At 40.8% G+C, this 13,170-nt stretch overlaps 1 protein-coding gene across 1 annotated transcript; it reads left to right on the forward strand.

The window, feature by feature from the left end:
* Positions 1 to 3,910: 3,910 nt before the first annotated feature.
* Positions 3,911 to 5,799, forward strand: gsdf (gonadal somatic cell derived factor). Its single transcript, XM_070989204.1, has 5 exons — positions 3,911 to 4,032; positions 4,624 to 4,781; positions 4,873 to 4,959; positions 5,040 to 5,170; positions 5,650 to 5,799. The coding sequence occupies exons 1-5, from the start codon at positions 3,911 to 3,913 to the stop codon at positions 5,797 to 5,799; spliced, it is 648 nt and encodes a 215-aa protein (XP_070845305.1).
* Positions 5,800 to 13,170: the final 7,371 nt, after the last annotated feature.

The following is a 13,170-nucleotide window of genomic DNA, read 5'->3' on the forward strand; positions in this document are numbered from 1 at the left end:
TCCCAAACAGGTCCAGCTGTCGATAGCGTGACTCCCAGCGGCACTACAAGGAAGTGGTGGGAGACGTCTGATGCTCAAGGACTCATTCATGCATGATTATAGGAGGTTAAAAGCTGCAGTATCACACAATCACCTCATATATGTGTGCATGTGTTTAAAGGATATGACTGACAATAATATCATTTGTTGTTCATATCAGCAAATCCCACAAAACCAACAATTTGTTAATCTGCCTCACAATACCTCATGATTTCTTTACAATGTCTTTGGCAGAATAAAGAAAGCAGGCAAAAGTTCTACATACAAGTTCTATTCTACATGTAATGGAGATGCACTTGCAAATTAATTTTGTATGACATTACTTATTTTGGTAACCACTTTCATATATATATTCATATAGATATAGATTGGATGTTTGAGCTTCATTGTGCAGCATGATGCATGTGCAGAGTTTCTGTCTATGGCTCATGAGACATAAGTGATATAAGCACTGACAATATTTATTGGCAGAATAATTTAATTCTTTAAGAGAAATATGGAGCCACCAGAGTTATCCTCTTATGTCCACATGCGCATGCTGTGACAATCATCATTTCAAGTGTTACAGCACTGAGACGATGAGACCTGATAATGAGTTAAGACCTGATATTGAGATCTTGGCGGCGTGTTGCATTATTGTTGAGACCTGTAGAACATCTTATGCAAGTTCACATCACATGCTTGTGTTTGGATGCCCAGACGGCTGTTACAGGCTGTCAGTGGAGGAAGACGTATTCAGATCCTTAATAAAGGACAGCAGTAATACCACACCATGAAATATCCCATTACACTGAATTCAAAATCCTACTTTAGTAAAAGGACGAAAGTATCATCAACAAAATATCAAAGGTAGAAACACTCAAACAGAAAAGTGACTGATTTCTTATTATGTACTACACTGTTAAATTAAAGTTGACAGTTGAGGAGCAAGTTTTAACTACCGGGGTTGGAAAGAATAAATAAAGCTGCTGCCCTTTTTTTGGTAAAATGTTGGATAAATCAACATGTTTGTTTAGAGTAGAAATCTTAATTGTCTGAGCTGCTGACAACTCATGTATACATGTACGGATATTTTGCAAACTCAGCATTTTCTTCTGCATTCGGGCCTCTCCTTCACCCTGACAAACAGAGATTTTCCAAGGCTTTCTAAAGTGCAGGTTTTTGAAAACTCTGTGTATTCATGTGTCTTCATTTCAGTTCACACGTGCCCAGCAATGGTGGACTACCGTTTAGCTAACATTTGGTTAGCACTGCTAGGCCATGTGCCAGAAAGGTGTTAAATAAATAATTAGCTACTATTGTTTGTATTTTTAAGTGAGGACTGTTAAAAGACAATAAGTTCACGACATGCTCAGAATGTCGTTCTTTGATATTTGACATATCGTCTTAATGTGTAAAATGATTAAGAGCTATTTCTCTATGATTAATGAGTAATGAAGTAGTAGAAAATAAGAAAATTAAATACTAAGTTAAGTGTGAGTGTCCCAAACGTGTACTTAAGTACAGTATTTGAGTGAATGTGAGCTAAGATGGAAATATCAGGAATATACTTACTCTTCTTATTTTAGCCCCCTCTGCAAAGTTAATGTTTTCCATATGAAGATATGCAGCGCACTGACAGATTAATGCATGAAAGGTATATTTTCTTTCTGCAGGTCTGCACCTCAGACCTGCAGAAATCTAACCTCCCCTTCACAATCATCCTGTCATTTTCTATTGGATGAATTAAGCATTGCACGTCTTGTATCAGCTTGTACCAAGAATCTCTGCGGCACTGTTGATGAATTATGGTTTGATATACGCTGCAGCAGATAAACTGTGTAATTCGGGCTACATGGGAAAGTTCTCTGTGACCCAGTTTAGGCCTCAGTGAAGCCTGAGAGGAGAGGGCACCTGAGGACTCCAAGTTAGCATTCCTTGCATGCTTCTGACCCTGGCTGGCTCACACACCTGTCTGTGCTGCCAAGCTTACTTGCTCTGGGCTTTCACATATTAACATCACCTGCTGTACCCATAATTCCTTTGTGTTACATTTCTCTCCTCCGCATCACGTCCTTGAATGTCAACCGCAGGGGAAAAATATTGTTATTAAGTTTATCGGCACAGATTTCTGCCTTTCATGTCAGGCCAAAAAATGGGAGCTGCAATCCAAACTGATAACTGCCCATATGCAGAAATAAATGTGTTTCATAGCTTTGTTTAAAAATAGGCACTTGCTCTTTTCTTCCCATGCTTCTCTGGATTTGCAGATACAAAAAATACAAACTCTTTCCTAACTACTGTTTCCAGTGCTTTGTTGGCTTGTGTCCTCTCTGAATGTGCGTAAAAGTATGAAACGCCTTAAAACGTCCACTGGTTTCAATCAACCAGGATCCAGTTATGAAATCCAAAGCCGAGTGTTTCGCATGTGTGCGTGCATGACTATATGTCAGCATGGATTAGCAAATTATCATCTGTGTGTGTGTGTGTGTGTGTGTGTGTGTGTGTGTGTGTGTGTGTGTGTGTGTGTGTGTGTGTGTGTGTGTGTGTGTGTGTGTGTGTGTGTGTGTACCCAAAGTTTCCAAAAACACCAGCTGCTTGACCTGTTACCCTCTGGCAGGTGCTACAGGATCATCAAAGGTTTAAGATTTAAGATCAGTGTCTCCTCCTGGGCCATAAACACATTTAACTCCAACAAGCATTGAATGACCCCTCAAATGCAACATGGCTTCTCTGCAAACCTGCAGGATCCAGTGCAATAATTCCATTTATTCTGATGCAATAGTCACATTTGTAGTTGTGCAATAATTACTTTTATTCTTGTGCAATAATCACATATATTGTAGTGCAAATTACACTGTGTTTACTTATTTTATTTGAACCTATGTTGTCAGCTGTGGATGTTTATTAGTAATTATAATTAGTGGAGGTGTTGTTTTGGACTCCATTACATTGAGAGGTGTTTCTAATATTCAACCCCACCTTATTTATGTATGGAAAAAAACTTCTCCATATAATGTAGACCAGTACAACACCTTCAAAAGGAAATTTTACCTCACTTTATGTGGCTGTCCTGTCTGCATCAATTTCAATTATAGTCAATTGAAGTGTGCTACACTGACCTGTGCATGAGTTTCTGATGCCTGCAAAGCAAGTTAGCTGCTGAGTGCTAATCAAAGTTACACAACGTCGCCAAACAAATGAATCCCTTGAATTTGACACAGCTATACATTACATTCAGGGCGTGTCTATCCAGTCCTGAAGAAGGCCTCCAGCACACCCCTGTCAGAGGTAGTAAAACTTTCATGCAAAGCAGAACGTGCACACGCTCTCTGGGTTGTCATTGGTGGCAGCATCCATGAGCCTTGCAGAGACAGATGTTATGGTGGAGCTGTGTTGTGGGATTTCATTAGATCATGCAGGTGTACCTAATAAAGTGGCCACATATGATTGTAGAATAAGTTGATTTTAACAACCTTTAAGTTACATGAGAGGCATCAGAAGGGGGATGTTAGGAGGGAAGCAATTCTGTTTTACAGAAGCAAATGTTTTCTGATCGATTTGTGGATTTCCTATGAAGTGGCCCCCTGGTCCTCTCGTTCCTCTCTGTCTATAAGTCCGTCTTTCTTTCTCCTCTGGGTCATCCTCCCTGTATTCATTCACAGGGGACAAAACAACAATGTTAAGTATCTCAAGGCCAAGCTGGAGTAGAGGAAGATAAAAACGCAGGTTCCCAGGCCCTGACAAACAATACCTTGTGCAGCATCACTGTCTGGTCACTCCTACTGTACCTCCTCATCCAACCAGACACTCGACTCAGAACAGCCTTCGCCTGCCGGGACCCTGACTCAAAAGCAGTTGATCTATAGATTGACCATCCAAGTCACGCACCATGTCCCTTACGTTCACTGTGGTGACAATGCTTCTGGGCTCTTCGATGGTGATCGCATTTGTCTTGCAACCATCCAATGAAGAACCTGCAGCCTCTGCAGACTCTGCTGTTTCCCCTCACAGGTCAGTATCAGACTTGGTTGTCCAACGCTTTTTGTGCCTTTGCAGTCTTCTCGTTTTATTAGTGCTAACGTTTCTCCGCATGCAGGGAACATTCAGAATCCCTTTCCCTCAAGATTGCCAAAGTAATGATGAAATGATGAAATATCTTGTGTCACAGAGTTTCTCAAAATAGCCTCAGTGCTTTAGACTTGTCTCTCAGGTTACATGTTGTAATCTGTTGATGCATGCATGCTGAGGCCTTTCCACATGGGTTACAGGGAAATTCTGTGCAAGATTCAGGGTCACTTTGACCATTTGGCTTTCTAAGAATGTTGTGCAGAGATGTGACACACTGTTCCGCTGAAGCTTCATCAGTGTTATCAGTAACTTCGTCAAACATCTGTGAAGTGCTCACATACTTCACTGAGGGCACTGAGAGAGCACCTGTTATTGAGAATTAACAACCACATCTGACAGGTGTTTATAGAGTAACTAATGCACCATTTTGCCTTGATTGGAGTATAAAAACAGTGATTTATTTTTGTGTTTCTTCCATTTCTGTGCATTTCCGTTGAATCGTTTTTAACATCGCGTGTGCTATGTGACGTTCAGGTGCCACGGTGAGTCACTGCAGTCCATCAGGAAGGGTCTCCTCAGTGCTCTCAACTTGCAGGTTGAGCCACAGCTGCCTGCTGGTGGGCTGGATGGTGTCAGAGAGCAATGGAGGAGGATCTTCAGTGACGCTGCTCACAGAGCCATGGATGCTGCGAGTAAGTGGAACCTAAATTTCACAGAATCTCCTGTAGATCTCAGACTTTTTCTGCCGACTTCACTGTCTTTTTGTTTTCTGCGTCCTTCCAGTTCCAGCAGGCTATTCTGCTTCAGCTGATGGCGGAAACAGTACAGGCCTGAAGTGCTGCTCCATGGCCTCCGAGATCTTCATGAAAGGTATGCAACAATGTGCACTCATGCACTCATATATGAATAAATATAGCAATGTGTGTAAACTCTACGTTTCTGTCTGTCAGATCTGGGATGGGACAGCTGGGTGATCCATCCCACCAGCCTTACTATCATTCAGTGTGCACTCTGCAACCCAGAAATGAACACTGTGCAATGTCCATCATCCCTCACCAATGTCCAGGATGCCGACTCACAGGTATAATTCTCCGTTTAAATAGTGAACTAAGTGTGTGCAAATCCTAATTATCTTAAAGTGTGCTGATTTACATTTACATACATTTATAGTACATTCCCGCAGATGTGTGTGAGATGGTGTTAGTGTGTCAGTGTTCATGCTCAGATGGACTGAAAACTGCCTTCAGTCAGATGCGTGAAATTACTTTCCACCACAGTGTCTTGGCGCTGCAAACAGCGTGTCACATAGTTCACCTTGATGTGTTCTGGGGGTGAAACAGCTGCCGATAGATAAGCCTGTTTTCTCCTCCTGCCAACATAAATGCATTGTACCAAATCCAAGCTAAGGCCTTCCTCAAAGCTGCACAGAATGGTTGCACTATTAGTGAAATGATGTGTAAATATGAGGATTCACTCTTGGCGCAAAGGGTTCATTTTGCCTCTGAAATTACATGAAGTAGAGGTCAGTTTTACAGTCCTCCCCTCTTTGTCCTCCTCCAGGTCCAGGTGCCATGCTGTCAGCCCACCTCCCAGACAACGGTGCCCGTCATCTACATGGATGACTTCAGCACCCTCGTCATGTCCTCCGTGCAGCTGACCAGCACCTGCGGCTGCGGACACGCCAGCGTCCAGCAGCCCGCCGAAGAGTAAACCTTGACTTCTAGTCGTGAGCACGTGACATCTGTGAGCCTCCTGGCACCCACACAAAAGCATAAAATACATTGTATACAGGCCTGTGATCTCTCACAAACACTTATGCTTATTTTGTAGACGACTTCTCTTTACCTGTAGGTGTTATCATTGATCCTTACAGCGTGTATTCAGAGCTGAGCGTGGGAACCAAAGCAGAGTAAGAACTCAGCTTTGCATTCCTGCTTTTCTATTGGAACCAGAAAGAATGATGCAGGTGCCAGCACAGATTTGTTTGACCGGCCAACTTAAAACTGAATTATTATTATAAACAGCTGCCAACAATTAAAGATAAGCAATAAAACTCAATTTCTCGCACACCGAGAGCTGGAAAGAGCTGGTCGGGAAGTGCAACTGATTTGATACATGCGGCCAGTTTATCTTTAAATAAATCTCATGAGTACAGAGTGCTATTTAAAGCTGCAAACTGTTACTCAGTGTTCCCTCCAAAAATGCCGGACTGTCCAGAGCCAAAACCTCTCACAAGCCAGTTGTCTGCTCTCTGATCTGTGAAATAACTGCCTTCTCTTATGAGCAAGGGGAGGAGGCCTTTTCCACCAACACCCATTGGCCACGCTCCGTTTTCATGACTGAACTTGTGGAAAAAGTCGATAAAGGGGACGATGCTGCGCCGCAGCCACCTCACAAATAAAACCTTAATATTAAACTGATTATTGTCTTTGTGAAGGACATGATTTGCCACAAAAGAGCACATGGAAAAGTGAAATTAATTAACTACATCAAACTGTAAAAAGGAAATCAAGAAAAATCCTGGTACTTCCTGTTATATCGACTTCCTCTTTGTTGTATCACATTTTAGTGGAAAGCAGTAAAGATCTGATTCATAATCTAAATGAAATAATGTCTAAATTGTGATTTAAAACAAAAAATGGTCAGTTGACTGTTTATATTTTTACTTTTTCTGTTCTATTAGTTTTTTTAGTGTATTTTGCTCATACATTTTGTTTGATTTACATAATAATAATATTAACAACAGCAGAGTTCTTGTTTTTTTTTTTCTTGTGTGCCTCTTTGACCATTTCTCATGATCTTTGTTGTATTTCTTTAACACACATTTTGTTTGTTCTTTGTTATATGCTTTGTTATACCTTACAAAATTACCTCACCATTCACGTATATTTCACAGGTGGGCTGCTACTTATCAGATTCATCACCTCAGCTTAATCAATGCTGTACATTTGCATCAAATGCAAAATGTTTTACTAAGCTTATCACCCTGATATCAAATCTTAATCATCTGTACTAATTTGCTGATTCCTTGCTCACAATTACCTGAATAAACATGATTTAAATCAACAGTTTTTCTTTCACTTTTATCTTTCATGTTCCTGATTCTTGAAAAGAGAATTATTTCGCTATACCAGCCTTTCAGGATTTCACCCCTGTCAGACGGTTGCATGTTAAGTCTAGAGGGAGGAAAATAGCAGAGGAAGAAATTTTGGCACTGGACTCTGGAAAAGCAGCCACTGGTGAGGGGGAGAGCAACATGTTGCGCACTTCACCAGTCTCAGTTGCTCTGCATGCACACTCAGGGCTTTTACAAGTCGTTTCATGGCTGCGGTGGAGTCTTAACTTATCATTCTCCAGCTGTGCATGCAGCATATTGATCCTGGACTACCATTAAGATAACAGCTCTACAAGAGGACAGCGAGATCTGGGCCTACAGCTCAATATTGCCAGCAGTTTTGTGGTTTAGTGATACTGTGCAGAATGTCAGGGTATTTCATTGTGTGGGTGTCTTTTGGCATACTGTCCCCCTTTCTGCTGCCTGTAGGGGCAATTGAGTGTTCAGAGAAGGAGAAGTTGCTCAAACAGATGCCAAGCACGGTGACACAACTATCGGAGTGTTTAATGGAGTGCACTGGGATGACGTACATCAAAAAGCTGCAACTTCAGGACAATCATAATATTCGGCTTAAAGATTCCACAGAAGGTAAGGAGCCACTCAGCAACGCTTTTCAAGCGCCGGATGCTGCAAAATCATTTGCCCTAAAAGTATCTGGGTCTCAGAAACTGTAACAGCTGGAGTTCGCAGACTCAGGAGGAAGGTTGGAAATCTTACCCACGACTCCTGATGCTGATTGTTGTGCGGATTGGCCAGATTTTGGCACTGTAACAATGAACTTTACGTTTTGACCGACAACTTTTGAATCATAATTCTCAGAAAGAAAAGTCTTCTTTTCTGGATTCGCTGTGCAGTCCTGGGATATTCTGCCGGTTGATGTATCAAATTTTGCAATGATTGTTTCAAGTGAGCATGACTTATTAAAAGAAATCTAAATTTGTCAACATTGCCTATGATCAATTCAGAAATCCGTCGTTTTGTGTTTTTTTAAATAGGCAAAATCAATTCAGGTCTGTATGTCCACAAGTTTTCATTCATAGACTTTCTTTGAATGATAGACACCACACACAGTGAATGGTGTTCAGATATGAGTCTGCAGTGACATTCAGTGTCTTACTGTAATTCATACCACTGTATGTGCAACATATTATCACTAACATTTTCACTGTTATGAGAGCTTTAAGTTTAAATACCCAAGTTTTGCAGACCTGATGTTGCTGTCAGTGGTGCAGTCAATAAGTCACCTCCTGTGGGGATACTATGGTCCAGGGTTTGTATCCCCAGGTGGCCTAGTCCTATCCAGCAGTGCATCAATTCATGCATGTAGTGTGGACCTGACACAGACCTGTTTTACTATCCACATGAAGTGATCTGCTGTGTGTAGGCCTTTATAAAATTCTCTGTCTTCCTAGGAGACCTCGGGGAATACTGTTGGTCTATGGAGCTCAAGTGCACCATTGGAGAGAGCTTTCGGCACGCCTTCGTTGTGCTGCCTGTGGATGTATCTTCAGTTGGACACGAGATGCTGGAAGTCAAAGCCACGGCTCCCGCTAACACCACGCTGCTTGCACACAGGAGTCCCTCCACAATCGCAGACAACTGCGGCCTCCGTTACGATGTGACGCAGCACTTCAGTGCAGAGCAGGCGGGGACTTCATTCTGCATACAAGTCACCGCCCAGGAAGACGTCCTGGGGGACAAAGTTCTTAAATGTCCGCCGTATCTGGTCACCTTCTGGCAGAGAAATCCGAATCAGTCCAACCAAGAAGGTGGTGGGTGAAATCTCACTGATGGAATAAGTAGTCAGATCTTTTACTGAAGTAAAAGTACTAATACCACACTGTAATAATATTCCATTACAAGTAGACGTCCTTGGAAATGCTACTTAGGTAAAAGTATGTGAGTATAAAAAATATAAAAAAAATATCCCCTGTGACTGTTACACCACTATATATCATATCATTACCTTATTATTTCTCACGTATTGATATAAAAGAAGGATTCTATTGTTGTACTTGGTTTTGGTGGAGCTCCTTTTTAACTATTTTGTATAGGACTGCAACTGATGATTATTTTCATTATGGACTAATCTATACAATATAACTAAGCTGATTATCTTCTCCATTAATCAATCGATTGTTTTGTCCAACCAAATCCAAATCCTCCAAACGATAAATAACATTAAAAGAAAAAAACGGCAAAACTTCACATTTCGGAAGCTGGAACCATGAAATGTTGATCAATAACACTGGCAATTAATATTCTGTTAATTTACTAATCATTTCCACTTGTATACACTGTTGCATAGTTTAATCTATAAAAAAAATAGATTTTGTGAGTAGTATTTCCCTCTGATCTGTAGTGGAGTAGAAGCATAAAGTAGCGTAAATGGAAATACTGAATTTGTGCAGTACACTACTTAATACATAGTTACATTCCACCAGCAGAATAGTGTGCAGTGATGGCTGATTTAACATGATTTACACAGTGACTTAACATCTAATCTGAATGAGGCTTACTCAGATCTTAACCAAATCACATAAAATAGCATCTAACTAATGAACAATTACACAAACACACTGCTGGCTTACACGTCTCTCATGTACAGTTTCTGTGGATGTGCTTTCAACTTTCACACACTGGATAGCATTACAGTCTCTGCAGCCATTCTTCTGCTCTGTGTTTTTGTATCGGAGCTGTCTTTCCATGTTTCCTCTTCAATTTCTTCCGTCTCATTGTAAATTGAATAAAGCCATTTGCACACACACACATTTAAGCTCATGTAGGTGACAGCTTTCATTCCTAAACCAAATGCTTAAGCGGAGTCTCTGCACTCATGATACAAACTTCCAGTTATTAACATACCATATTACTAACAGTATATTGTGAATATTCATTTCTCATGATATGGTTCTCTTTAGGTTTGCTTTATGTGACTTTTTTAGTTTCTTGTTTTAGTTGTGAAGATATTCGATGGCATTTGAGCATAGAGGCAGATGTGGATCACTCTGCTTTGACGAGCGCTAAGAGACGTTTACAAGCAGAGTGATGCAGCAGTTCTCAGTTAAAAGAAGAATGTAAATATGAGATGTTAATGATTGTGAGCGTTTATGGCAATATTAAACATTTTATTTTCATTTTCAGTCACGTGTTTGACTATTGAGAAATATTAAAAAGACTGTATTCGTGTGAACTACAACCTATTATTGGAAGCGCATGTCCTACTTTATAATTAATTACAATTACACACACACACACACACACACACACACACACACACACACACACACACACACAGATTTAGGGCCCCACCTAAACTGTAAAGAAATTTGTTTGGACTAATCGTGATAAGGTTTTGGAAAACTACAGTACCCAATGTGCAGTGAGCATCCTATATGTGTTTATCTGACCACTGTACACGTGTAGTATGTCAGTATGTGCTGCTCTGGTGAGAATATAATGTGTATGTGCTTCCATTATTTACCAAAAACCGATTTCACCTGAGTGTGGCTACAATTATCTCAGCACGTTCTGCTCTGTTCTCACGGGAAATGAAACAGTGCCACCTGGTGGTTATTATCAGAACGTACAGAGGGATGAGACCGCAGTCCTTCACGCCATCCAGCCTCTGGATGGCACACTTGTTACAGGGCAGTGTGGAGTGTTTTGCCTGTTGAAATTCCTCACTGCAGTGAGCTATAAAGAAGATATTTGTGTGTTCATTATCTGAGACAGTTCACGTGACCAAAATGCTGTGCGTCATTAACCAATCACTGCCCTCAATCAGTCCTGTTCTTTACTTAAGCCCCACATGGCTGCTGTTCCTTTGACAGTTAAACACTGCGTTCAATAAAATAAATGCCATGTTTTTGAGAGTGTGTGCAGCAGTCAGCTTTTGTTTCAATTAGGCCCACGTTTCTACCAGAATATGATAAATGCATGTATTTGAGAGACTGAGTGAGCGAGCCTTGCACTGAAATGGTCAAAACATGTTTTTACATATATTTGCATTTAAGTCAGCATGTCGTGTTCATTTGAATTCACTTTTAGTATCAAATAATCAGAATGTATTGTACACTCTATATGATCATTACCTCGACTGGTACTGTTAGATAAATATCTTTCGTACGTCTCACGGTCAGCTCAGCTGTCCTGAGCCTCCAGTTTGGTCTAAATGAAGAAGGATGATGTAGGTGTGGTCTGCTGGCAGATGGCCAGTAATAGCATAACCACCCAGGGTGAGTGTCCAATAACAGATCTTTCTGCACAGCCTGTGCTCAGGCCTGCATTAAGTTGCACATGTACCCATGCCCTTACTCATATAGCAGCAGACAGACAGCCTGAGGGGCAGGGGAGGGAAGAATGAAATGGGCATCAGATGCATGTGATGGGGCACCAGTGCACAGAAAGTTGTGATGCATTTATGGTCAAACAGTTGCAAATCCTATTCTTGCATGCAGGACTATATGGCACAGCAACACATTTTCTCCACTGCGCATTTTCTGTATTTAAAGGCACCCACGAGTGCACTGCATCAAGTTTTCTCCACAGGAAGGGCACCCCAGAGGGCACTGCACTGTATTTTCTCCATTTTAAAGGCGCCCATTAGTGCACTGCATCACATTTTTTCCAATGGAAGGACACCCTGCATGGTACTTCATCCCCTTTTCTCTGATGGACGGGCACCCTGGAGGGCACTGCACTGCATTTCTTCATTTTAAGGGCACCCACCATTGCACTTCATTGCATTTTCTCCCCCGTAGGACACCCTGGAAGTCACTTCATCATGTTTTCTTATACATTCGGCAACTGCTGACGGCACTTTATCATGTTTTATCTACAATAAGGGCATCCAAAGATAGGCTGCTTGATTTTTCAACCCAGACAAAACTCTTTTCTGATGCATTTTCTCAGCATGTTCTTCCAACGTGTGAATTTGTGAAATGATTCATCTGTTTCCTGCTGCAGGTTAAAGTCTGAAACCGACAGGAGACATCAGAGCCACTGCTGGTTTTTCCCCTCTGTGTCATCAAATCTGAACTCACTCACCAAAGCTGGCACCAAGCTGGCATAGTGAGTCAGACTTTAAGGTCTGCTTCAGTATTCTCTGACAGGTCCAGAGGTCCTGTATCCACAATAACTTTTGTCATATACCTCTCAACCCTTCCTATTTTTCCCCCCATATTAGTATATATCAATTAGTCTGTCCTCTTGGGGGCTGCATCTTAATGCTATCATTTACCATGAAATCATAATCTATCACTAGGTCACTAGGTTTCTACAGAGGACTGTTCTGATCTCTCCTGTCAGTGGAATAAGGTGATTTTATCAGCCATAAAATGTCAAAGTGGCCAGCAAGTGAGCTAAAAAAAAAAAAAAAATCAATATAAATTGGCTGTAACACACTATAGATATCGGAGAAGCCAGCTCAGTAAATACTTTTTAAAACTTTCACCTTTAACCAGCTTTGACTTTCAGGAAACCTTTGTTCTTTGCCTCATGCACCGCTTTACTTCTTTTAAAATCTTGTATTTTACTTGATTTCATGCCTTCTGTGTACACTATTTTGTAACATTATTTTATTACTATTATTATTTTCATCCTTATTTCTGTGACATTTTTACTATTATTATCACATGGGTTTTATTCGCCATCTTATTTTACATCAAGTTTCCATTCCTGCTGTTATGTTTATTCTGTCTTTTTAAATATGAAACACTTGGTGTGGGTGATTTCTTTGATACAAAGTACTTTGACCTGCATTTCTTGTGTGAAAGGTGCTAAACAAATAAAGTTTATTGCTAGTACCATCATCAAAAGAAAGGAGGGTAATTCTGTCAGGAGTCAATGGACTAGTGGCATTATAAAAGTGTTTTAAACAACGGTAATTCTGTCTAAACAGACACCCTTAGAAGAAAGCAGCTAATACTATTAATGATTTAATAGCTTTTTCATGAACTTTTTTG

The sequence above is a fragment of the Chaetodon trifascialis genome, chromosome 20, assembly GCF_039877785.1.
Source record: "Chaetodon trifascialis isolate fChaTrf1 chromosome 20, fChaTrf1.hap1, whole genome shotgun sequence".
Classification (NCBI taxonomy): Eukaryota; Metazoa; Chordata; class Actinopteri; order Chaetodontiformes; family Chaetodontidae; genus Chaetodon; species Chaetodon trifascialis.